This window comes from Littorina saxatilis, linkage group LG2 (assembly GCF_037325665.1).
Source record: "Littorina saxatilis isolate snail1 linkage group LG2, US_GU_Lsax_2.0, whole genome shotgun sequence".
NCBI classification, from domain to species: domain Eukaryota; kingdom Metazoa; phylum Mollusca; class Gastropoda; order Littorinimorpha; family Littorinidae; genus Littorina; species Littorina saxatilis.
Window position 1 is genome coordinate 81,452,066 of NC_090246.1, and position 27,139 is coordinate 81,479,204.

A 27,139-nucleotide genomic window follows, 5' to 3' on the forward strand; every position below is an offset into this window, starting at 1 on the left:
GGCTGGCGAGTGTACATTGTAAGATCTGGTCATCCCTGAATGTTAGAGATGTGAAGGGTAGCAGTCCGGCTGTGGCCTCCCCCTTTTTTTTTTTAAAGGGATAACACCAAGTCTAAAGGCCCTCGTGTAGCTTCCAAGGTAATACCATTATGGTTCTTTGATACAAACAGGGCTACAGCGCAGGAGGACTGCCTTTACGAAAAAGAGATGTGTTTTTGAAAGCGTAATTAAATGTCATAGAAAAGGCAAAGGAAAAGAAACCTTCGTGACTACTTTTTGTTTCCAGCACCCGAGAGAGGCAGCGCCCTGAAGTGCATTCACTCACTTTGATTTAATTACCATACTTGTGGTGTGTTTCTGGGCAAGCCGTGCCTTGTGCGTCCACATTAAGGTGCAGTGTATTCCTCAGATTCTTAAAATTTGCCAGATCCCCCCCCCCCCCCCACCTCAACGATCAGATCAACAGTATCCCTTTAATGCCCCCATTAAACACACACACACATACACACACACACACACACATACACACACACACACACACACACACACACACACACACACATACACACACACACAATCAATCAATCAACAACTTTGAGGGGGAGCAGTGAATATTGGGATGAGATGGGTAGCTAGGTGGGGGTCTGGCGAGAGCTTCAATACAGTAAAGTATCCCTTAAACAAGCAAATTCTTTAGTACGGATCCTGGTATTATATGTCCATTTGTCACGAAATTGAATTGAAAAGGAAATTTTGAGTAAACCACCCGTCTGTTTATTAAGCTAGGTAACGGGGTCCTGCAAGCCGTGAATACAGGTTTGCCTTCAGTCTTGATCCATACAATCTGTACCGTCCTTCCAGTCGGCCACTGTCACTTTAAAAACTGTTTCAAACACGTGAAACTCGGGTTCAAGCAAGACGACAATGCCAGAGCAAACAGCTTTCAACCTATCCGGGAGAGGGCAAATATTCGGGTGGGCAAATAGGGGTGCCTATAAAACGGGTAGGTCGTTTCTCGGAGATGAAGCAAACCGTCTGTCTCCGTCTCCTGCTGACTTGAACACTCCTTTGCCATCCAAGCCTTGCAAGAAAGACGGTTCAGAACTGATCGCAGTTCGGACTTAGGCGAAAACTTCAGCTACCTTGGTACCATTCTTCAAAGGGAAATTCTACCCAGAAAAGATGGCCTTGCTGTTGATATCACTGTTGATCTTGGGAGTCGTTGGGTGCGGAATGACCCAGAATGGTGTCGTCGCTCCGGCAGAATCTGGATGTGCCAATAAAACTGGCTACGTCAGAGGTTCTGATAACTGCTGCGCCAATTTTGTCTTCGCTATTCAGTTTAGAATCTGCTGCACCGATGACATTGATGGTAAGTGGAATTCTCCGATTTTGCAGTGACCCTCACCCCCATCTCCCTGCCTGTATTGGTTATACGAACTATAATTAGTTGGTGTTATTTTTGCCATGTTTGGGGTGTGATTAGGTTTTAGTAAGGGTGTTTGTTGCTTTGCTAGTACTTTATTATGTTTCTGAGAGAGAGAGAGAGAGAGAGAGAGAGAGAGAGAGAGAGAGAGAGAGAGAGAGAGAGAGAGAGAGAGAGAAGACAAGACAAGACAAAAGCTTTATTATCGAGGATAAGCAAGAATATTGCTTTTTGGCCAGCCCTCGCCCAAATATAGGGTCAACAAGAACAGAAAACAATATAATCAAAGAACTATCACATCAAACTTAATACATTATAACTGTATCTACAAATACAAATTTAAAAATAAATTGTCATACTGCATTTTAAGTACAATTTCCAATGATAAAAAGTGTCAAATTTTAACATAACTTAATTTAGATCTGCATATTATTATAATTTTGTTTAACATGCACATACATTTTAAATGAATTGATTCAGCACATGTTTAGTTGCATTATGTGCGACATATAATTTTTTTTTAAGCTGTCTGTGTTTGTTTTTGCTTAAGAAAAATAGGCAGTGAGTTTCATAGGACCGCACCTGAATAAAGAAGGCTTGATTTGAAAAGGTCAATACGTGGAGTCGGTGTTATGATTTTTAGTCTGTTAAAGTTCAAAATAAAATTATCACGTAATGTCTCCGGTGCATATCCTGACACCTGCATGCTAGTCGTTTGTCTGTCAAGAGCTCGATCGATGTCGGAAATAGTTTCCTGAACTGTCCTTTGAACATCATCCCAACTTTCCTGAACAACTTCACCGCTACCGATACTACGAAGACCTTTCTCTATGTCACCAAGATCATTGTACCTGTTCAAAATAACCTTTTTTTGACTGGTTAATGACTCTTGTCTATGAGTTTCTTGGTTAAGCTCTGTTACTACCTCACCGATTGCTCGTTCCAAGAATGTTCGTTGTCTTCTTGCGAAGTTTCTAGTTTTGATATCAATCTGGTACTCTCTACCTTTTTCAGTAGGCTTAATGTCACGCCTAGGCCTTTGAGAATGTTCATCTTCTTCACTGTTGATCTCATAACCTGAAGCTTCCAATGTTTTATCTACTGGATCCATCTCCATTACAATGTTCGCTTATTCAAAGCACTGAAAACCTACATAAGGTTTATCTGGTTACAAAGTAAAATGAGTCGATCCGAGGGTCGTTTGGGATAATACACAAAAAGTCACAAAAAGATGCGCCGGATACGGAGTAGGAAGATCTCTAACCGACGATCTGATCTATGTTAAACTATGGTTCACTAACACAGTGTAATAAAGTCTTTTGCTGGTTATTAACAGCTACGTTTACGTTCATTAAGCGTCAATAACAAAAGTTCTTTACATTCACTTGGCTAAACTTCAGCTAAAGTTCTTTACTGGGCGACAGCAAACTAAGTTTTTTACTGTGCGCGCCTTCGTGTGCGAGGCTGGTAAGTACTAGAAATTGTTCATACGAAATGACAAACACAAGTTACAAGCGATAACGCGCAAAAATACTGGTTTATTAACTCTGCATCGTAATAGTGGGATTGCGATGACAGTATATGTTCATTGTGATATTCAGTATTGCATATTGCGATATTCAGTATTGCATATTGCGATATTCAGTATTGCATATTGCGGTAAAAAACTAAACAGAAAGAAAAAGAGAAAAGAAAACAAATTATTAGACATGGCAAAGGTATCAAAAATGCATAAACAAAACGCAAGAAACAACAAGCCGCATACGGCGAAATTACTATATTTAGTCAAGCTGTGGAACTCACAGAATGAAACTGAACGTAGTCCGCCGCTAGTGCAAAAGGCAGTGAAAGTGACGAGCCTGTTTGGCGCGGTAGCGGTTGCGCTGTGCTTCATAGCACGCTTTACTGTACCTCTCTTCGTTTTAACTTTCTGAGCGTGTTTTTAATCCAAACATATCATATCTATATGTTTATGGAATCAGGAACCGACAAGGAATAAGATGAAATAGTTTTTAAAACGATTTTGGAAATTTAATTTTAATCATAATTGTTATATTTTTAATTTTCAGAGCTTGTTTTTAATCCGAATATAACATATTTATGTTTTTGGAATCAGAACATGATGAAGAATGAAATAAAAGTAATTTAAGATCGTTTTATCAAAAAAAATAATTTTAATTACAATTTTCAGATTTTTAATGACCAAAGTCATTAATTTGTAAGCCTCCATGCTGAAATGCAATACCGAAGTCCGGCCTTCGTCGAAGATTGCTTGGCCAAAATGTCAATCAATTTGATTGAAAAATGAGGGTGTGACAGTGCCGCCTCAACTTTTACAAAAAGCCGGATATGACGTCATAAAAGACATTTATCGAAAAAATGAAAAAAAACGTCTAGGGATATCATACCCAGGAACTCTCATGTAAAATGTCATAAAGATCGGTCCAGTAGTTTACTCTGAATCACTCTACACACACACACACGCACACGCACACACACACACACACACACACACACACACACACACACACACACATACACACACACACCACGACCCTCGTCTCGATTCCCCCTTCTATGTTAAAACATTTAGTCAAAACTTGACTAAATGTAAAAAGGGGAAAAATAACAAACACAAAACAGGCGAAAACAAACAAACACAAAAAAGTTACAATAACCAAACACTCGTTGATTAGTCCTTTGATTTTTAAGAAAGGATTACGTTCCTTACGTTAAAAACAATAAACACTAAGAATACTCAAGAAACTTATCATAAATACGTTACAAAAAAGATACTACCTCAACTCACGTTATACATAAACAAGTCGCGTAAGGCAAAAATACAACATTTAGTCAAGCTCAGTCGAACTCACAGAATGAAACTGAACGCATTGCATTTTTTCCGCAAAACCGTACACTCGTGGCATCGTCTGTCCATCGCTCGTGGCAAAGGCAGTGACATTAACAATCCAGAACAGCGCTGTAGCGGTTGCGCTGAGGAGGATAGCACGCTTTTCTATATCTCTATTCTTTTTACATTTAGTCAAGTTTTGACTAAATGTTTTAACGTAGAGGGGGGAATCGAGATGATGGTTGTGGTGTATGTGTGTGTGTGTGTGTGTGTGTGTGTGTGTGTGTGTGTGTGTGTGTGTGTGTGTGTGTGTGTGTGTGTGTGTGTGTGTGTGTGTGTGTGTGTGTGTGTGTGTGTGTCTGTCTGTCTGTCTGTCTGTCTGTGTGTGTAGAGCGATTCAGACCAAACTACTGGACCGATCTTTATGAAATTTGACATGAGAGTTCCTGGAAATGATATCCCCGGATAATTTTTTCTTTTTTTCGATAAATACCTTTGATGACGTCATATCCGGCTTTTTGTAAAAGTTGAGGCGGCACTGTCACACCCTCATTTTTCAATCAAATTAATTGAAATTTTGGCCCAGCAATCTTCGACGAAGGCCGGACTTCGGTATTGCATTTCAGCTTGGTGGCTTAAAAATTAATTAATGACTTTGGTCATTAAAAATCTGAAAATTGTGAGAGAAAAAAAAAACATTTTTAAAACAATCCAAATTTACGTCTATCTTATTCTTCATCATTTTCTGATTCCAAAAACATATAAATATGTTATATTTGGATTAAAAACAAGCTCTGAAAATTAAAAATATAAAAATTATTATTAAAATAAAATGTCCGAAATCGATTTAAAAACAATTTCATCTTATTCCTTGTGGGTTCCTGATTTCAAAAACATATAGATGCTCAGAAAGTTAAAAAGAATAGAGATAAAGAAAAGCGTGCTATCCTTCTCAGCGCAACTACTACCCCGCTCTTCTTGTCAATTTCACTGCCTGTGCATCGAGCGGTGGACTGACGATGCTACGAGTATACGCTCTTGCTGTAAAAATGCAGTGAGTTCAGTTTCATTCTGTTAGTTCGACAGCTTGACTAAATGTTGTAATTTCGCCTTACGCGACTTGTTAACTCTCTGAACGTGTTTTTAATCCAAACATATAATATCTATATGTTTTTGGAATCAGGCAGGAACGTACAAGGAATAAGATGAAATTGTTTTTAAATCGATTTTGGAAATTTAATTTTAATCATGATTTTTATATATTTTTTTGAGCTTGTTTTTAATCCAAATATAACATATTTATATGTTTTTGGAATCAGAAAATGATGAAGAATACGATAAATGTAATTTTGGATCGTTTTATAAAAAAATAATTTTAATTACAATTTTCAGTTTTTAATGACCAAAGTCATTAATTAATTTGTAAGCCTTCAAGCTGAAATGCAATACCAAAGTCCGACCGTAATACATGTCCGTGGGTTTTTCAATGTTCGATTATTTCCGTGGCTTCATGCGGAAAGGGAACCGTCGTCTGCAATCAACGACATGGACCATCCTGGTACTTGTTGCTGACAAAAACATGATTTTAACACAGAATTTAATGTCAGAATTGCTATATAAACGCTATTGTGTTTTCATCGTAGCAATAGGGTCCGATATTTAGACTCGAACAAGTATAATGCGACTCGTCTTCGACTCGTCGGCATTATAGGGGAAAGGCTCCTAACGTGGACCGGCTCCTATTATGGACCACCTCTAGTTCTGACAAACTAACGGCGCTAGAGCGCTCAAAACAATTTCATTTGCTGTAATTACCCTCTCTGGATAACTTGCACATGTCAAAACAGTTGCAGAAACACACACCTCAAAACCGTTAGGCTTTTTCTCTTTTTTTCACTTTTTGGCAGCATTCACTCTAAATTTGCCGCCTAAAACGGACTCGTTTCTGTTCACAACCAAAGCTTTTATCACACAAAACGTGCTATATATGACAGCTAAGGCCGTATTTGTTACATTTTAGCAGTGTTGACCCCGAGTTTCTACTGCAACAAAAACTAATAGCAAAATCTCAAAGTATGTGTGAGTCCCCTAATATGGACCACCTTCAACAAATCGAAGAAAATAAAAGCTAAAGGCTATTTTCATTAATTCATTAAGAATTTTGCTGGAAATAACCTATAACTAGCCCTCGAGATTTCAAAAATATATAACAAATAGTCTTCTTTTCGTGGGAGTTGATAATTTCACTTATTTTCACTATGTTTTTGATAAGCTTCTTTAGTTTCCTTGTGTGCTTCAAATAATGCTCTCATCAACCCAAAACAGATACATCTAAAGCATATTTTAATTAGTCTGACTTGCACACTAAGTTGTATCATGTTATTTTGAAGTATAGGTGCCTTTTTACAGTGATTCGTGAAGGCCTCTCCACTGGTCCATATTAGGCGCCCAGGCTCCTAATATGGACCATTTGTGATTGTTTCTGTATTTAATTTTTGCTGAATGTCTATCAAAGCTATTTTACTCTAATTAGGCCTAACGGTTATAACATAAGAGAGAAGGACTACCAAACACAAAATGAAACTTCTTCCCAAGAAAACAAGCTAGTTATCAGCATGAAACAAAAAGCGGTCCATATTAGGAGCCCTTCCCCTACTTGTCTCGTCTAAATATCGGGCCCTATTGCTACGCTGAAAACACAATAGCTGTTAATGTTTTTAGAATCAAGAACGGACAAAAAATAAGATGAAATTGTTTTTCAATCGATTTCGGACATTTTTATTTTAATCATAATTTTCATACTTTTAATTTTCAGAGCTTGTTTTTAATCCGAATATAACATTTATATGTTTTTGGAACAAGAAAATGATGAAGAATAAGGTAACATAGTTTTTGGATCCTTTTATAAAAAAATGATGTTAATTGCAATGTTTAGATTTTTAATGACCAAACTCATCAATTAATTGTTAGGCCGTCAAGCTGAAATGCAAAACTAAAGTTCGGCCTTTGTCGAAGATTACTTTGCCAAAATTTCAATCAATTTCATTGAAAAATGAGGGTGCGACATTTCCGCCTCAATTTTTACAAAAAGCCGGATATGACGTCATCAAAGACATTTATCGAAAAAATGAAAGACACATCTGGGGATATCTTCCCAGGAACTCTCGTGTAAAGTTTTATGAAGATCGGTCCGGTAGTTTACTCTGAATCGCTCTACACACACACACACACACACACACACACACACACACACACACACACACACATACACCACGACCCTCGTCTCGATTCCCCCTCTATGTTAAAACATTTAGTCAAAACTTGATTAACTGTAAAAAAAAGAATCAAGGAGACGAAACAGCGGGTGGGGTCTTACAAAATTATGTTTTGTAATGTTCCAGTTAGACATAATACACACCGCAACACGGTGGCCTAGTGGTAAGGCGTCCGCCCAGTGAGCGGGAGGTCGTGGGTTCGAATCCCGGCCGGGTCATACCTAAGACTTTAAAATTGGCCTGGCGTCTGGCATTATGGGGTTAGTGCTAGGACTGGTTGGTCCGGTGTCAGAATAATGTGACTGGGTGAGACATGAAGCCTGTGCTGCGACTTCTGTCTTGTGTGTGGCGCACGTTAAATGTCAAAGCAGCACCGCCCTGATATCACCCTTCGTGGTGGACTGGGCGTTAAGCAAACAAACAAAATACAGAATACAGAATACAGAATCTTTATTTGCCCAAGGTTGGGAATTTGTGATGACATTGCGGTTAGGAAACATTTAAATCCAGCGATATACGCCAACACACGCATCATTTATACAAACGGATCAACAACATTAATTTTAAAACAACACTGATCTATACATTCACTAAAGTTATGTTGTTTTACTAATGTTTTGGGTGTTATTATGCGGCATTGAAGGTGTTCGGTGCTTTTATGATGTTTTCTCATGTTCCAGGCGTCTGCTACTGTGACGGCGTCAAGTTTGGAGATGTGTGTTCTGCTAACCCCGCTCCTCCGACACCGGCCCCCGTCACCACACGTGAGTTATCGGTCCTTACGTTTCAAAATGTATTTTCATGATATTCGATACCGATACACGCGGAACCTGGCGGGCACATTGCGATAAATGTTCTATGTCGACATTCTTTGTCACTTCCTCAGGAGACATGCAGAAGTGACAGAAGTTTTACGTGATGCCATTATTCCTGTTATGACGTCTTTTCGAACTTTGTTTGGCTTTTGAGGTCTAGTGACAGTTCAGTGTCTCTAATAATTCCATGATAACAATCAAAAAGCCTCCGACTGGTCATTAGTAGATGACTGACTCTTTTCTCTTCTCTTAAAGTTATTATAATCACTGACACTGACACAGTAAGTTTCGTAAGTGTTTTTTTCTTCTTTTTAGTCACTGTCTATGAACACTAAGCTCAGACTTGTAAGTCGAAGACAGAGCATCGGACACTGGCTGTAATCACTGATACTAACTCAGTCTGTTCTTGAGACGCTGTAGCATCGTTCTGTTACTTTAAGCATGCCTGTGATAACAACAAGACTGTCCAGTCGTAGACAGCGCATCGGACATTGACTCCGAAGTCATGTGGTCTGTCAGTGTCTGTGGACACTAGTCTAGGACTGGTCAGTAGTAGACAGCGCATCTGACATTAACTCCGAAGTCATGTGTTCTTAGTCAGTGTCTGCAGAAAGTGGTCACAGACTGGTCAGTATGAGACAGCGCATCGGACACTAACTTTACGTTCTCATGCTTGAGATAATACCGGTATTTTGATTTGACTCCGAAGTCATGCTGTCCTTGTCACTGCCTGAGGACACTGGTGTAAGATTGTTCAGTCGCAGAAAGAGCATCGGTTACTGACACTAAAGTCATATCGTCTTGGTCACTGGCTGTCTGGTCAGTCGCTGTGGACGCTGGCTCCTGAGGTAATTCCAGAGCCCCTCTGTCTTCGGTCCGCAGATCTGAGGCAAGGGCCGCTTGCCCAGTGTTGGTGGTTCCTGCTTGTCGTCTACGACGTACATAGTCCAACAGATACACGCCCAAGAGCATTGCAAAGACAGTCAGCAAAGCCAGTATTAGCCCAAGCTTCCAGTAGTCATCTTCGTTTTTCCACTTCATGATAGACGGAGAGTTGACCTTCTTGTGCTCAGCGACTGTGCCGTTTTGCTGAGAAGCGTTGGCGTGTGTGGTACCTTCTGTCGTGACGTTTTGGAAGCCTGAATCCATTGTTGGTGAACTGTACAACGGAAAATGCGAGTGTGGAGACCTACGTCCTACGTCCTTCTCTTTGCGAGGGGAAGAGTCATCCTCCTTTCATTCAGACATGGTGTCGTTTTGCTAGAAAGTGTACTCTTTTCTGGGACGCTCCTTCGTGACCCGATGGTTTTGAAGCTTGGATGCATTGTTGCTGAACTTGTCAACGGAAACTATGGGTAGGTTTTCAGCAGATAGACGCCGAAGACAGTGACGAAGAAGAACAGCAAACCGAGGATAAAGCCAAGCTTAGAGTAGGGGTAGATAACCTTCATCTATCGTCTCTCTGTTGGATGGATAGCCGTCGTCTGTATCTGTATCTGTATCTGTGACAGTACGTTGATAAGCCACTTCTGGCATTTGATCAACGGAAGGGAGATCTTTTTTTTTCTCTCTTTTTTGGTCCTCCTTTTGTTTTACAGTCTGTGTCTTTTTTGTTGAGAAGTTTGATATTAGCAGAACCGTCCACCGTAAAGGCAAGGGATGTAAGATCTAATGCTCCTTTTGTTAGCAGAACCGTCCATCGTGAAGGCAACGGATGTAAGATCTAATTCTCCTTTTGTTAGCAGAACCGTCCATCATGAAGGCAAGGGATGTAAGATACAATGCTCCTTTTGTTAGCAGAACCGTCCATCGTGAAGCAATTGATGTAAGATACAATGCTCCTTTTGTTAGCAGAACCGTCCATCGTGAAGGCAAGGGATGTAAGATCTAATGCTCCTTTTGTTAGCAGAACCGTCCATCATGAAGGCAAGGGATGTAAGATATAATGCTCCTTTTGTTAGCAGAACCGTCCATCGTGAAGCAATTGATGTAAGATCTAATGCTCCTTTTGTTAGCAGAACCGTCCATCATGAAGGCAAGGGATGTAAGATATAATGCTCCTTTTGTTAGCAGAACCGTCCATCGTGAAGCAATTGATGTAAGATATAATGCTCCTTTTGTTAGCAGAACCGTCCATCGTGAAGCAATTGATGTAAGATATAATGCTCCTTTTGTTCGCAGAACCGTCCATCGTGAAGGCAAGGGATGTAAGATCTGATGCTCCTTTTGTTAGCAGAACCGTCCATCGTGAAGGCAAGGGATGTAAGATCTAATGCTCCTTTTGTTGGCAGAACCGTCCATCATGAAGGCAAGGGATGTAAGATATAATGCTCCTTTTGTTAGCAGAACCGTCCATCGTGAAGCAATGGATGTAAGATCTAATGCTCCTTTTCGTTAGCAGAACTGTCCATCGTGAAGGCAGGGGATGTAAGATCTAATGCTGCTGAAGGCTTTGAGCGAAAACGGCGGATGGCAGTTGTGGACTTTAAGAACGGTGTAGTGGCCGCGGTGGTTGTCCGCGATAGTCCACAAAGATACGCTTTCCATACAGTAGTTAGGGAAACCGATTTGCAATGCCGTAAATATGGTTCCTTATTTTCTATGAGCTCGGGTGATAGGCAAGGTTCCGTAGGAGAGAATAGCCAACAGACCGGGAATCAAACATGATGCCGCTTCGGGCAAGTGTAGTCCCAGCAACGATCTTGTGAAGTTATCACAAAGGTTAGATAGTTGCGTGTTTTCGCAGCACACATCATTGTTGTTGCATGTGATCATACACTACAGATAGAGCACTACTTTTGTTCTGTGTTTTTATGACTTGACGTCACGACTTAGTTCTGACGTCATTGAAATGACTTCGAATCTTTGGAATTTCTAGAAAGTTGGCAGCACCGATAATTGTGCGGCTCTGGAACTCTCGTCCGAAGAACACATCAAAAACGGTCGCAATAAAAATTAAGTAGATGTGCAACGCCAAGGCACTGCATACCCCAGCGAAAGACAAACCTCTCTCTCTCTCTCTCTCTCTCTCTCTCTCTCTCTCTCTCTCTCTAGCTCTGTCTCTCTCTCTCTCTCAAACACACACACACACGAACACACACACACACACACATACACACACACACACACCCAAGTTACACACGTACACACGTACACACATACACTCACTCACACGCACTCACTCTCTCACACACACTTCACTGTACTCACAAAACACACCCCCATACGCACATATAGACAGACGGACATACACACCTTTACAAAGAAACACATATACACACACACACTTACGCACACGCACAAACACAAACCAACCCACCCACTCTCTCTCTCTCTCTCTCTCTCTCTCTCTCTCTCTCTCTCTCTCTCTCTCTCTTTCTCTTTATCTCTTATACAAACAGACATACACCCACACAAACACACACACAAACACACATGTACATACGCACGCATGTACGCACGCACACACCCACAGACACACACACACACACACATTGACTCACACAAATCTCATACACACAATACACACTCATACGCACATACACGGTTGGCCTAGTGGTAAGGCGTCCGCCCCGTGATCGGGAGGTCGTGGGTTAGAACCCAGGCCAGGTCATACCTAAGACTTTAAAATTGGCAATCTAGTGGGTGCTCCGCCTGGCGGCTGGCATTATGGGGTTAGTGCATGCTAGGACTGGTTGGTCCGGTGTCAGAATAATGTGACTGGGTGAGACATGAAGCCTGTGCTGCGACTTCTGCCTTTTGTGTGGCGCACGTTATATCTCAAAGCAGCACCGCCCTGATAATTATGGAAACTAACAAACAAATACGCACATAGACAGACGGACACACACACCTTTACAAACAAACACATATACACACTCATACACACACAAACATACACACAAACTCATGCACACACACATTCACACACACACACACACACACACTCCGATTGGTCCGGTGTCACAATAATGTGACTGGGTGAGACATGAAGCCTGTGCTGCGACTTCTGTCTTGTGTGTGGCGCACGTTATATGTCAAAGCAGCACCGCCCTGATATGGCCCTTCGTGGTCGGCTGGGCGATAAGCAAACAAAGAAACAAACACCCACACACACACACACACACACTGTACATACGCACGCACACACACACACACACACACACACACACACACACACACACACACACACATTGACTGACACAAATCTCATACACACACTTATACGCACATAGACCGGCACGGTTGGCCTAGTGGTAAGGCGTCCGCCCCGTGATCGGGAGGTCGTGGGTTCGAACCCCGGCCGGGTCATACCTAAGACTTTAAAATTGGCAATCTAGTGGCTGCTCCGCCTGGCGTCTGGCATTATGGGGTTAGTGCTAGGACTGGTTGGTCCGGTATCAGAATAATGTGACTGGGTGAGACATGAAGCCTGTGCTGCGACTTCTGTCTTGTGTGTGGCGCACGTTATATGTCAAAGCAGCACCGCCCTGATATGGCCCTTCGTGGTCGGCTGGGCGTTGAACAAACAAACAAACAAATACGCACATAGACAGTCGGACACACACACCTTTACAAACAAACACATATACACACTCATACACACACAAACATACACACAAACTCATGCACACACACACCAAGTCACACACACACACACACACACTTACTCACACGCACTCACTCACTCTCTAACAAAAAACTTCATACACACAAAACACACACCCATACGCACATATGGACAGACGGACATGCACACCTTTACAAACAAACACACATACACGCACACACATACACTTATGCCCACACACACACTTACACACACACGAGTACAGACTCATGCACGCGTGCGCACGCACACACACACACACACACACACACACACACACACACACACACACACACAAATACACACACACCACACACATACGAGTACAGACTCATGCACGCGTGCGCGCACACACACACACACACACACACACAAATTCACACACACACACACACACACACACACACAGTAACACTAACACATGTGCACAAAATGAACACAAACACACACACTGCGCGAGAGAGAAAGACTACAGGGAGGCATGACGTCATGATGCATTAATTGACGTCAAAGACTTTCGACCGTGACGTATTCTTCTTACGCGAGCTTTATCCATAGACTTGGAAACTACGGAATTTCTACCCGTCCAAAGCGGCCTGGGGTGGCGTTTGCTGAAAAAATGGGGGCGCCTATTTTACCCACCGTATTTTTGTTAGTATGGTCCCCATTTTTGGTGAACTTCCATCTCCAACTGTAGCACGTAGCCGGGCACAACGAATCCTTCTTTATCATGTATTATTCGGTGTGCACATTTCTCAAATCGATTACAGTATAGCGTTCACGGGATACCTCCAGCTTCGCTGGGATTAGATCAAACCAAACTTGAAATGAGCAAATCAGAACACTGAAAAGAAATAACCAAGCAGCATTCAGTTAATTACAAACAAACAACAAACAAATCATTTTGATTTTAATAATGGTCCGTTATTCAGGCATTAAGTATCTGATGACAAAGAGTCAACAAATTAAGTAGATGTGCAACGCCAAGGCACTGCATACCCCAGCGAAAGACAAACCTCTCTCTCTCTCTCTCTCAAACACACACACACACAAACACACCCAAGTTACTCACGTACACACATACACACTCACTCACACGCACTCACTCACTCTCTCACACACACTTCACTGTACACACAAAACACACCCCCATACGCACATATAGACAGACGGACATACACACCTTTACAAACAAACACACATACACACACACATACACTTACGCACACGCACAAACACAAACCAACCCACCCACTCTCTCTCTCTCTTATACAAACAGACACACACCCACACACATGTACATACGCACGAATGTACGCACGCACACACCCACAGACACACACACACACACATTGACTCACACAAATCTCATACACACAATACACACACTCATACGCACATACACGGTTGGCCTAGTGGTAAGGCGTCCGCCCCGTGATCGGGAGGTCGTGGGTTAGAACCCAGGCCGGGTCATACCTAAGACTTTAAAATTGGCAATCTAGTGGGTGCTCCGCCTGGCGGCTGGCATTATGGGGTTAGTGCATGCTAGGACTGTTTGGTCCGGTGTCAGAATAATGTGACTGGGTGAGACATGAAGCCTGTGCTGCGACTTCTGCCTTTTGTGTGGCGCACGTTATATCTCAAAGCAGCACCGCCCTGATAATTATGGAAACAAACAAACAAATACGCACATAGACAGACGGACACACACACCTTTACAAACAAACACATATACATACTCAGTCATACACACACAAACATACACACAAACTCATGCACACATACACTCACTCACACGCACTCACTCACTCTCTGACAAAAAACTTCATACACACAAAACACACACCCATACGCACATATGGACAGACGGACATGCACACCTTTACAAACAAACACACATACACGCACACACATACACTTATGCCCACACACACACACGAGTACAGACTCATGCACGCGTGCGCACACACACACACACACACACACACACACACACACACACAAATACACACACACCACACACATACGAGTACAGACTCATGCACGCGTGCGCGCGCGCACACACACACACACACACACACACACACACACACACACACACACACACAGTAACACTAACACATGTGCACAAAATGAACACAAACACACACACTGCACGAGAGAGAAAGACTACGGGGAGGCATGACGTCATGATGCATTAATTGACGTCAAAGACTTTCGACCGTGACGTATTCTTCTTACGCGAGCTTTATCCATAGACTTGGAAACTACGGAATTTCTACCCGTCCAATGCGGCCTGGGGTGGCGTTTGCTGAAAAAATGGGGGCGCCTATTTTACCCACCGTATTTTTGTTAGTATGGTCCCCATTTTTGGTGAACTTCCATCTCCAACTGTAGCACGTAGCCGGGCACAACGAATCCTTCTTTATCATGTATTATTCGGTGTGCACATTTCTCAAATCGATTACAGTATAGCGTTCACGGGATACCTCCAGCTTCGCTGGGATAAAACAAAACAAAACTACCAACAACAACAACAATATTTGCCAGAAAAATGTCTGTCCAGTTAAGTCTGTCCCCAGCTATCAGCAAAGGCAATGAAAAAGACCTGCTGTAAGAATATTTATCACAACTACATCCGAGGAACAAAAAGATAGCCAATAAATGAATTAAGTAGATGTGCAACGCCAAGGCACTGCATACCCCAGCGAAAGACAAACCTCTCTCTCTCTCTCTCTCTCTCTCTCTCTCTCTCTCTCTCTCTCTCTCAAACACACACACACACGAACACACACACACACACATACACACACACCCAAGTTACACACGTACACACATACACACTCACTCACACGCACGCACTCACTCTCTCACACACACTTCACTGTACACACAAAACACACCCCTATACGCACATATAGACAGACGGACATACACACCTTTACAAACAAACACACATACACACACACATACACTTACGCACACGCACAAACACAAGCCAACCCTCCCACTCTCTCTCTCTCTTTCTCTCTCTCTTTATCTCTTATACAAACAGACACACACCCACACAAACACACACACACACACACACACATGTACACACGCACGCATGTACGCACGCACACACCCACAGACACACACACACATTGACTCACACAAATCTCATACACACAATACACACACTCATACGCACATACACGGTTGGCCTAGTGGTAAGGCGTCCGCCCCGTGATCGGGAGGTCGTGGGTTAGAACCCAGGCCGGGTCATACCTAAGACTTTAAAATTGGCAATCTAGTGGGTGCTCCGCCTGGCGGCTGGCATTATGGGGTTAGTGCATGCTAGGACTGGTTGGTCCGGTGTCAGAATAATGTGACTGGGTGAGACATGTGCTGCGACTTCTGCCTTTTGTGTGGCGCACGTTATATCTCAAAGCAGCACCGCCCTGATAATTATGGAAACAAACAAACAAATACGCACATAGACAGACGGACACACACACCTTTACAAACAAACACATATACACACTCATACACACACAAACATACACACAAACTCATGCACACACACATTCACACACACACACACACACACACACACACACACACACACACACACACACTCCGGTTGGTCCGGTGTCAGAATAATGTGACTGGGTGAGACATGAAGCCTGTGCTGCGACTTCTGTCTTGTGTGTGGCGCACGTTATATGTCAAAGCAGCACCGCCCTGATATGGCCCTTCGTGGTCGGCTGGGCGTTAAGCAAACAAACAAACAAACAAACACCCACACACACACACACTGCACTGCACACACACTGTACATACGCACGCACACATACACACACACACACACACACACACACATTGACTGACACAAATCTCATACACACATAACACACACTTATACGCACATAGACCGGCACGGTTGGCCTAGTGGTAAGGCGTCCGCCCCGTGATCGGGAGGTCGTGGGTTCGAATCCCGGCCGGGTCATACCTAAGACTTTATAATTGGCAATCTAGTGGCTGCTCCGCCTGGCGTCTGGCATTATGGGGTTAGTGCTAGGACTGGTTGGTCCGGTGTCAGAATAATGTGACTGGGTGAGACATGAAGCCTGTGCAGCGACTTCTGTCTTGTGTGTGGCGCACGTTATATGTCAAAGCAGCACCGCCCTGATATGGCCCTTCGTGGTCGGCTGGGCGTTGAGCAAACAAACAAACAAATACGCACATAGACAGTCGGACACACACACCTTTACAAACAAACACATATACACACTCATACACACACAAACATACACACAAACTCATGCACACACACACATTCACACACACACACACACACACACACACACACACACACATACACACACACTCTCTCTCAAACACACACACACACACACCAAGTCACACACACACACACACACACACTCACTCACACGCACTCACTGATCACTCACTCTCTAACAAAAAACTTCATACACACAAAACACACACCCATACGCACATATGGACAGACGGACATGCACACCTTTACAAACAAACACACATACACGCACACACATACACTTATACACACACACTTACACACACACGAGTACAGACTCATGCACGCGTGCGCACGCATACACACACACACCACGGACACACACAAATACACACACACCACTCACATACGAGTACAGACTCATGCACGCGTGCGCGCGCACACACACACACACACACACACACACAAATACACACACACACACACACACACACACACACACAGTAACACTAACACATGTGCACAAAATGAACACAAACACACACACTGCGCGAGAGAGAAAGACTACAGGGAGGCATGACGTCATGATGCATTAATTGACGTCAAAGACTTTCGACCGTGACGTATTCTTCTTACGCGAGCTTTATCCATAGACTTGGAAACTACGGAATTTCTACCCGTCCAAAGCGGCCTGGGGTGGCGTTTGCTGAAAAAATGGGGGCGCCTATTTTACCCACCGTATTTTTGTTAGTATGGTCCCCATTTTTGGTGAACTTCCATCTCCAACTGTAGCACGTAGCCGGGCACAACGAATCCTTCTTTATCATGTATTATTCGGTGTGCACATTTCTCAAATCGATTACACGGGATACCTCCAGCTTCGCTGGGATTAATGGGTTTTCAAGCAAAAACTTCTTCTTTCACATATTTTGAAAATGACTGGGTTTCGCTGATATTTTTGTTCAAACTGTGCAGTCTCCACAGACAACTTTTGTGTTTTCCAGGGAAGGTTCCTTGAAAAACAAAACAAACAAACAAGTCGCGTAAGGCGAAAATACAACATTTAGTCAAGTAGCTGTCGAACTCACAGAATGAAACTGAACGCAAAGCAACGCAGCAAGACCGTATACTCGTATCATCGTCAGTCCACCGCGCACGGCAAAGGCAGTGAAATTGACAAGAAGAGCGGGGTAGTACTTGCGCTGAGAAGGATAGCACGCTTTTCTGTACCTCTCTTCGTTTTAACTTTCTGAGCGTGTTTTTAATCCAAACATATCATATCTATATGTTTTTGGAATCAGGAACCGACAAGGAATAAGATGAAGGTGTTTTTAAATTGATTTGGACAATTTAATTTTGATAATAATTTTTATATTTTTAATTTTCAGAGCTTGTTTTTAATCCAAATATAACATATGTATATATTTTTGGAATCAGAAAATGATAAAGAATAAGATGTACGTAAATTTGGATCGTTTTATAAAAAAAAATATTTTTTGTACAATTTTCAGATTTTTAATGACCAAACTCACTTATTAGTTTTTAAGCCACCAAGCTGAAATGCAATACCAAACCCCGGCCTTCGTCGAAGATTACTTGACCAAAATTTCAACCAATTTGGTAGAAAAATGAGAGCCTGACAGTGCCGCCTCAACTTTCACGAAAAGCCGGATATGACGTCATCAAAGACATTTATTAAAAAAAGAAAAAAACGTATGGGGATTTCATACCCAGGAACTCTCATGTCAAATTTCATAAAGATCGGTCCAGTAGTTTAGTCTGAATCGCTCTACACACACACACAGACAGACAGACAGACAGACAGACAGACAGACAGACAGACAGACAGACAGACACACACACACACACACACACACACACACACACACACACACACACACACACACATACACCACGACCCTCGTCTCGATTCCCCCCTCTACGTTAAAATATTTAGTCAAAACTTGACTGAATATAAAAACAACTTTAGATTGGATTGATAGGCAGACGACTTTTGCGTTCCCCAGGGAGGGTTTCATAAAAAAAAGCTAACAACATTAGATTCGATTGATAAATCAGATGCAAAAATGTTTCTTTCTTTGTTCTTGACCGGGTTGAAAACAGCTGTCTTGCTGACTATTTTTAATGAATAGATACACACTGATTCTATTGATTCAAGAGATTAGACGACGAGATTTCTGGTCTGATTTGTTCATCGACTGACGAACGGCTCGACTTACTGACCGACTGAATTACTGTTTGACTTCCAGAATAACGTACTTACTGGCTGACTAACTGACTGATCGGGTAATTGGTTATCTAAATGACTTACTAAATATCTGGCTGCCGAACTTATTGACTTACTGACTGACTGATTGGCTGACTGACTGACTGATTGGTTGACTGACTGACTCACTGACTGATAGGGTAATTGATTATGTAAATGACTAATTACTGGTTGTCTGGCTGATGAACCAATTGTCTGATTGGCTGACTGACTGACTGATTGGTTGACTGACTGACTGACTGACTGATAGGGTAATTGATTATCTAAATGACTAATTACTGGTTGTCTGGCTGATGAACTAATTGACTGACTGGCTGACTGACCGACTGATTGGTTGACTGACTGACTGACTGACTGACTGAAAGGGTGATTATCTAAATGACTAATTACTGGTTGTCTGGCTGATGAACTAATTGACTGACTGGCTGACTGACTGACTGATTGGTTGACTGACTAACTAATAGGGTAATTGATTATCTAAATGACTACTTACTGGTTGTCTGGCTGATGAACTAATTGACTGACTGGCTGACTGATCGACGGACTGACAAATATTTTAGTATCTGACTGGCCGACAGACTGACCGACTGACCGACTGACTGACTGACAGACTTACTGATCGACAGACTAACTGACTGACTGACTGTCTGACCTGCAGTTTACCAAGTGACAACCCATGCTTAATGTCGGTGATGTGTTCACGTTCAGTGTGTCCGGGCACCCCACCGGCTCCAATGGGACGCATGCTCAACTCAAGGGCCGTAACCAACGCCTGTGCTGCACGCGGAGTTGTCGGTCTTGCTACTGCAGGGCAACCAGTAAGTCTTATTCTTTCTCCCCCTCATTTGTTTCTCCCTTTTTTTTTCTTTTCTTTTTTTTCAAATTTGCCAAGCACATCATTTTTTTTTCAAATTTGCCAAGCACATCATTTTTTTTTTCAAATTTGCCAAGCACACCATTTAGAACGTGTCTGGGTGGCCGAGTGGTAATGCACTTGCGCTCGGAAGCGAGAGGTTGCGAGTTCGACCCTGGGTCAGGGCATTAGCAATTTGCTCCCCCCTTTCCTAACCTAGGTGGTGGGTTCAAGTGCTAGTCTTTCGGATCAGACGAAAAACCGAGGTCCCTTCGTGTACACTACATTGGGGTGTGCATGTTAGAGATCCCACGATTGACAAAAGGGTCTTTCCTGGCAAAATTGGTTAGGCATAGATAAAAAAAAATGTCCACCAAAATACCCGTGTGACTTGGAATAATAGGCCGTGAAAAGTAGGATAGGCTATGCGCCGAAATGGCTGCGATCTGCTGGTCGATGTGAATGCGTGATGTATTGTGTAAAAAAAATTCCATCTCACACGGCATAAATAGATCCCTGCGCCTTGAGTCCGAGTCTGGAGATACGCGCGCGATATAAGACTTCATATAACATATAACATAAATGTGTTTGAGCTACAATGAACATTAACATTTTCATGTACAATACCTCTTTTTCTTTTTACTTTTTTTTAATTCGTTAATCTCCTTTAAATGTGTATGTGTTGTTGGAATATGTGTTGGTGAGACATATGTATGCGTATAGTCATCATACCAAATATATAATGGCTAACATTTTCATAAAATATATTTGTCTGACATCTAAACATAATAACATTACATACACTGGTACACTTCATTAAATCTATGTCATTTGTTTCTGCCTTCTTCTCCACTTCCTCATAACATATTAGTATTGACTCACTGACTGGCCTGCTGTTTGAAAAGTGACAATGCCTGCTACACGCCGGATAAATAGCAACAGCGTGGTTTGGAGTCATAACACAAAGGCTTCATAACATGACTAAGGATAGTAGATCTACATTAATATCACTTACAAAACTTCTCAAAATGCATGGTGTAACTTATGTCTTATGATTGGCTGACTTATGTCTTAAATGTACCTCATATATTCCTCCTGCTACACATGTTGTTCTATTTCTGCCCAGTTCTGCAACGCAGCTTTCATCAAGCACCCCGAGACAGGAGACAAGGAGTTGTTCACCCTGACCAGCTGCTGGGACAGTCTCTCCGCCGCCCAGGCTGCCAACGTTCCGTGAGTCAGCCTCTCACTACTCAAAACGCATAACTTTATTTCGAAAAGATGAAGGTTTTAGGCATGGTTTTAAGATTGTCTGCCAAATAATGATTCAGGATGAAAGTCGCTTATTCATTCCAATGCTTGTTATTCTCTCATGTGTCAGGAGATGGTTCCCAAATACCAATGGCTGTTATGCTATATGGCGGAATAAATTCTTGTTCTTCTTGTTCTTCGAATAACTGTCACTTGCTCTATTACACATGTCGTATGCAATTAGAGCGTTCACTTCCCTTTGTTTATTAGATCTCTAAACAACCCTCTGCCTCATTTTTATATTTAGTCAAGTTTTGACTAAATATTTTAACATCGAGGGGGAATCGAAACGAGGGTCGTGGTGTATGTGCGTGTGTGCGTGTGTGCGTGTGTGTGTGTGTGTGTGTGTGTGTAGAGCGATTCAGACTAAACTACTGGACCGATCTTTATGAAATTTGACATGAGAGTTCCTGGGTATGAAATCCCCGAAAGTTTTTTTCATTTTTTGGATAAATGTCTTTGATGACGTCATATCCGGCTTTTCGTGAAAGTTGAGGCGGCACTGTCACGCCCTCATTTTTCAACCAAATTGGTTGAAACTTTGGTCAAGTAATCTTCGACGAAGCCCGGACTTCGGTATTGCATTTCAGCTTGGTGGCTTAAAAATTAATTAATGACTTTGGTCATTAAAAATCGGAAAATTGTAAAAAAAAATAAAAATGTATAAAACGATCCAAATTTACGTTTATCTTATTCTCCATCATTTGCTGATTCCAAAAACATATAAATATGTTATATTCGGATTAAAAACAAGCTCTGAAAATTAAATATATAAAAATTATTATCAAAATTAAATTGTCCAAATCAATTTAAAAGCACTTTTATCTTATTCCTTGTCGGTTCCTGATTCCAAAAACATATAGATATGATATGTTTGGATTAAAAACACGCTCAGAAAGTTAAAACAAAGAGAGGTACAGAAAAGCGTGCTATCCTTCTTAGCGCAACCACTACCCCGCTCTTCTTGTCAATTTCACTGCCTTTGCCATGAGCGGTGGCCTGACGATGCTACGAGTAAAATGGCATTGCGTTCAGTTTCATTCTGTGAGTTCGACAGCTACTTGACTAAATATTGTATTTTCGCTTTACGCGACTTGTTTACATTTAGTCAAGTTTTGACTAAATGTTTTAACGTAGAGGGGGGAATCGAGACGAGGGTCGTGGTGTATGTGCGTGTGTGTGTCTGTGTGTGTGTGTGTGTGTGTGTGTGTGTAGAGCGATTCAGACTAAACTACTGGACCGATCTTTATGAAATTTGACATGAGAGTTCCTGGGTATGAAATCCCCGAACGTTTTTTTCATTTTTTGGATAAATGTCTTTGATGACGTCATATCCGGCTTTTCGTGAAAGTTGAGGCGGCACTGTCACGCCCTCATTTTTCAACCAAATTGGTTGAAATTTTGGTCAAGTAATCTTCGACGAAGCCCGGACTTCGGTATTGCATTTCAGCTTGGTGGCTTAAAAATTAATTGATGACTTTGGTCATTAAAAATCTGAAAATTGTAAAAAAAAAATAAAAATTTATAAAACGATCCAAATTTACGTTCATCTTATTCTCCATCATTTTCTGATTCCAAAAACATATAAATATGTTATATTTGGATTAAAAACAAGCTCTGAAAATTAAATATATAAAAATTATTATCAAAATTAAATTGTCGAAATCAATTTAAAAACACTTTCATCTTATTCCTTGTCGGTTCCTGATTCCAAAAACATATAGATATGATATGTTTGGATTAAAAACACGCTCAGAAAGTTAAAACAAAGAGAGGTACAGAAAAGCGTGCTATCCTTCTTAGCGCAACTACTACCCCGCTCTTCTTGTCAATTTCACTGCCTTTGCCACGAGCGGTGGACTGACGATGCTACGAGTATACGGTCTTGCTGAAAAATGGCATTGCGTTCAGTTTCATTCTGTGAGTTCGACAGCTACTTGACTAAATGTTGTATTTTCGCCTTACGCGACTTGTTTAAGATTCTTATCTCTTAAGTGACATGAATGAGTCGAGCCACCAAACAATGTTATTCAAAAATCGTCCTTATCTCGTGTGTAAGGGCATGACAATATTCGGCGAATAGGTGTTTGGCTAATGTTACCGATTGGCACTTTCATTGTTTTAAGATTCTTATCTCTTAAGTGACATGAATGAGTCGAGCCACCAAACAATATTATTTCAAAAATCGTCCTTATCTCGTGTGTAAGGGCATGACAATATTCGGCGAATAGGTGTTTGGCTAATGTTACCGATTGGCACTTTCATTTTTTTAAGATTCTTATCTCTTAAGTGGCATGAATGAGTCGAGCCACCAAACAATGTTATTCAAAAATCGTCCTTATCTCGATCGTGTGTAAGGGCATGACAATATTCGACGAATAGGTGTTTGGCTAATGTTACCGATTGGCACTTTGTTGTCAACAACGCAACATTGTACATGTGTTTATGCCATATTCGTTGCATTGCAGCACCACTGGTAAAATCTTTGGAGATGAGTTCCCTCTGGATGACTGTTCGGTGACACCAAATAATGCAAGTAAGTTGCTCTGTTCATGCCTGTCTGTGTGAGTGTATATTTGTCAGTGAGACAGTCTTTCTGTCTGTTGGTCTATCCGTTCGTCCGTCCGTCCGTCCGTCTATCTGTCTGTGCCTGTCCGATTATATTTCAATACTGCTCTTTGGATTCCGTCTGAATATCTGTAATCTAGAGAAGATCACTCCGAGTAAGCTACTCTTGCCAGTTTGGCGCCGGTCTGTCTGTTTGTAAGTGTGTGCAGCTTCTGACATGAGTTATCTCCCTGCTGCTAACTTCCCGACCAAAACGTGTGCGTGCTATTGGTAAACACTGCATGCACAACAGCCAGAGTGAGCTTACCTCCATTACTGGTTCATACAACGCAGACAATAATTATGCTCGTTAAGGGTAGAATATACCTGCGCAGTTTCAGCGGCACAGACGACGCACTGCATATTATTGATGCTGAGATAGGGATTATGACGAGTACTTGGCCTGTTTTCCTTTTACGCAACGTGTAGCGGGCTGGGATAATCTGCAGTGCGTCGTCTGTCCTGCTGAAGTTACATAGGTGAGCGCCAGGCGTTAATTAGAGCTATGCACGGCCTCAGAACGATGCTTCTTCTTGGCTTGACTTTATGAACACAGATTTAAGAAAGATTTCTTCACCTGATATAAGCACGTTGGTGGCTTATACGACCTAAGCCAGATAAAGGCTGCAGATGATGATCTGGAAAAAAGCTGGTTGTTTTGCAGCGCTACTGTTTTTGCGCTGCTGCCTCTTTTCTTCCGCACTGGCTCTGTGGCATCGGAGAGTGAGGTTGCTCTGGTGACGGTTTGCCGCCATGAATTCCGGATTCCACTGCCAATAAAAACCATGAAAGTGTATTTCCGAAGCTGGTGTTTTCCCCGTCCCACATGCCCTTTATGGCATTTACATTTTCCATTTCCGAATGTCGTCTATTCACGAGCTTTTTTTCTCCACAGCTGCTGCCAACCCCGCAGTGACGGTGCTGACGCTGTCCAAGCTGACGTCATATTTCGTGGAGCAACACCTGGAGGAGTGTTCCAGCCCTGGCTGTATCTACACCCCCTCCACCATGCGCGACCACGTCAACCTCAACAACTGCTCCATCGTCAGCTACGGATACACGTTGTCCGGTTAGTCATTGTTGATGAGCTGAGGTCCATTTCCGTGTCCATGTTTTGATGAATATACTTTTGTTCTTGGAATTCCATGCAATACGTCCAACTGACGTCATAAAACATTGCGTGGGTCACACCGTTGTCCTTGGATTATTTTTTGTATTCTTTTATTTTTTATTTTTTTTTACAGTCTGATATAAGTCCCGACGATGTTGTTCTTTGATATTTGGCAGAATTTTGATGGCTGAGAAAACTTTCTTTATTTTTCACTTCCATGCCACGCATATTTTTAAGAGAGCGACTCGAATGGGAGGCTAATTAAGCTAGCCCCGGCTGAGTCATGGGTTGTTCCCCTTGTCATTTTCGAGAGTAAAGATGTGAAGACTGGAAACTTCGAGTCTGTACTTTATGTATTTGTTTGTCTGTCAAAGTTAACAGTAACCACACCCAGTCCCTGGCGCTCGTTCAACGATTGCAGACGGAGTCATCTGTAACAGGCTCGCTTCTCTTTTAGCAACATACGCCACGATACAAACGGTCAAAATAGAAAGCGAGACAACTAAAGAAAAATGTGCAAGAGGCAGGATTTCCAAGAAAAGACTTTTTGTGAAAAGGTTAAAACTCCTGTTTGAAACAAAAAACTAAACAAAAAAACTTCTGTTTGTTACATTGCGAAAGAAAACTGGCTTTGTAAGGTGTGCATGTCTTTGTTATTACTCAAACACAAAACGTAACATCCTAAATACATCATTGCATATCAACACTATTACTCCATTGCACATGTCGTATGCTAGATCGCTTAAATTCCATTTGTTTCTCAGGATTTCTTTTAATTTGTCTCTCTCACCAATAATCGCAAATGAATTATTACATATGGATTTACTGTATGGATCATTGTAAACACAAGTGGAGCATTATAGCGAATGTGTTGTGGTGGCGTTCAGGAACCAGCGAGCTGAGCCGAGTGTCTGTCAAGGTGGGTGACATCACACAGTGCGGGGCCGGTGTAGCGGGGACCCAGTGCTTCACGTCGCCTGAGGGTGGTGCCTCCTGTCTGGTATGTCTTCTTTGAGTTGTGTTGTGTTTTGTTGTGTTGTGGTGTGGTGTGGTGTGGTGTGGTGTGGTGTAGTGTGCTGTGGTGTGCAGTGGTATGGTGTGGTATGCTTTGTTTGTTGTGTTGTGTTGTGTTGTGTTGTGTTGTATTTTACTAGCATTTCAGGGCGCCATATGGCTCTTTGGTCAATCAGGACTGATTCTAGGTGACCCGCTAAATGTTATAACGTTCAGGCAGGGATCCTTTTCGTTGATCACGCTAAAAATAAACAAGACAAGTTAAAACATTGAATAATACACTGGTGATAATACATTCTTTTTCAAAAAAATACAAAAAAGCCAGTGTTGTTGATGCGTGCCATACAGAACAGCAAGGTACCACACACCTCTCTGTGTCTCTAATTAAACGTTCCATACACCAACCTTTCGTGTGTTTTGATTTTTGGGAAACTGACTAAAACATTGCTCCAATCTTTTATTTTTCAGGGCGATGGTGGCGCCCCCGTGTACTGCAGCCTGAGCACAGGGGAGGTAGCTCTGTACGGTATCGCTTCCTCGCCCAAAGGATGCAGTCCCCTGGACACTTCTTTCAACGTCTTCCCCATCCAGCTGTAGAACCCTCTTGACCGGCGTAAAAGGATCAAGGGTCTGCCTGTGGCAAAGTCCGGCGGGCTATGGTTCCTAGAAAAATCTGTCCCTGGACCTCGTGTCCTAGGAACAGACGTCCCTGGTTT

General features: G+C 42.2%; 1 protein-coding gene across 1 annotated transcript; it reads left to right on the top strand.

The window, feature by feature from the left end:
• Positions 1–1,014: 1,014 nt before the first annotated feature.
• LOC138959871 (uncharacterized) lies at positions 1,015–27,139 on the top strand. The gene is made up of 8 exons (XM_070331525.1): positions 1,015–1,372; positions 8,233–8,316; positions 20,236–20,345; positions 21,507–21,613; positions 24,160–24,227; positions 25,194–25,367; positions 26,297–26,409; positions 26,892–27,139. The coding sequence occupies exons 1-8, from the start codon at positions 1,183–1,185 to the stop codon at positions 27,018–27,020; spliced, it is 975 nt and encodes a 324-aa protein (XP_070187626.1). The 5' UTR covers positions 1,015–1,182; the 3' UTR covers positions 27,021–27,139.

Bases quoted from the DNA above. Each gene is read 5' to 3' on its own strand.
- LOC138959871 (XM_070331525.1), top strand. From the start codon at position 1,183: ATGGCCTTGCTGTTGATATCACTGTTGATCTTGGGAGTCGTTGGGTGC. The intron at 8,317-20,235 runs GTGAGTTATCGG...GTTCACGTTCAG, and splicing joins ACCGGCCCCCGTCACCACAC to TGTGTCCGGGCACCCCACCG. The intron at 21,614-24,159 runs GTGAGTCAGCCT...GTTGCATTGCAG, and splicing joins GCCCAGGCTGCCAACGTTCC to CACCACTGGTAAAATCTTTG.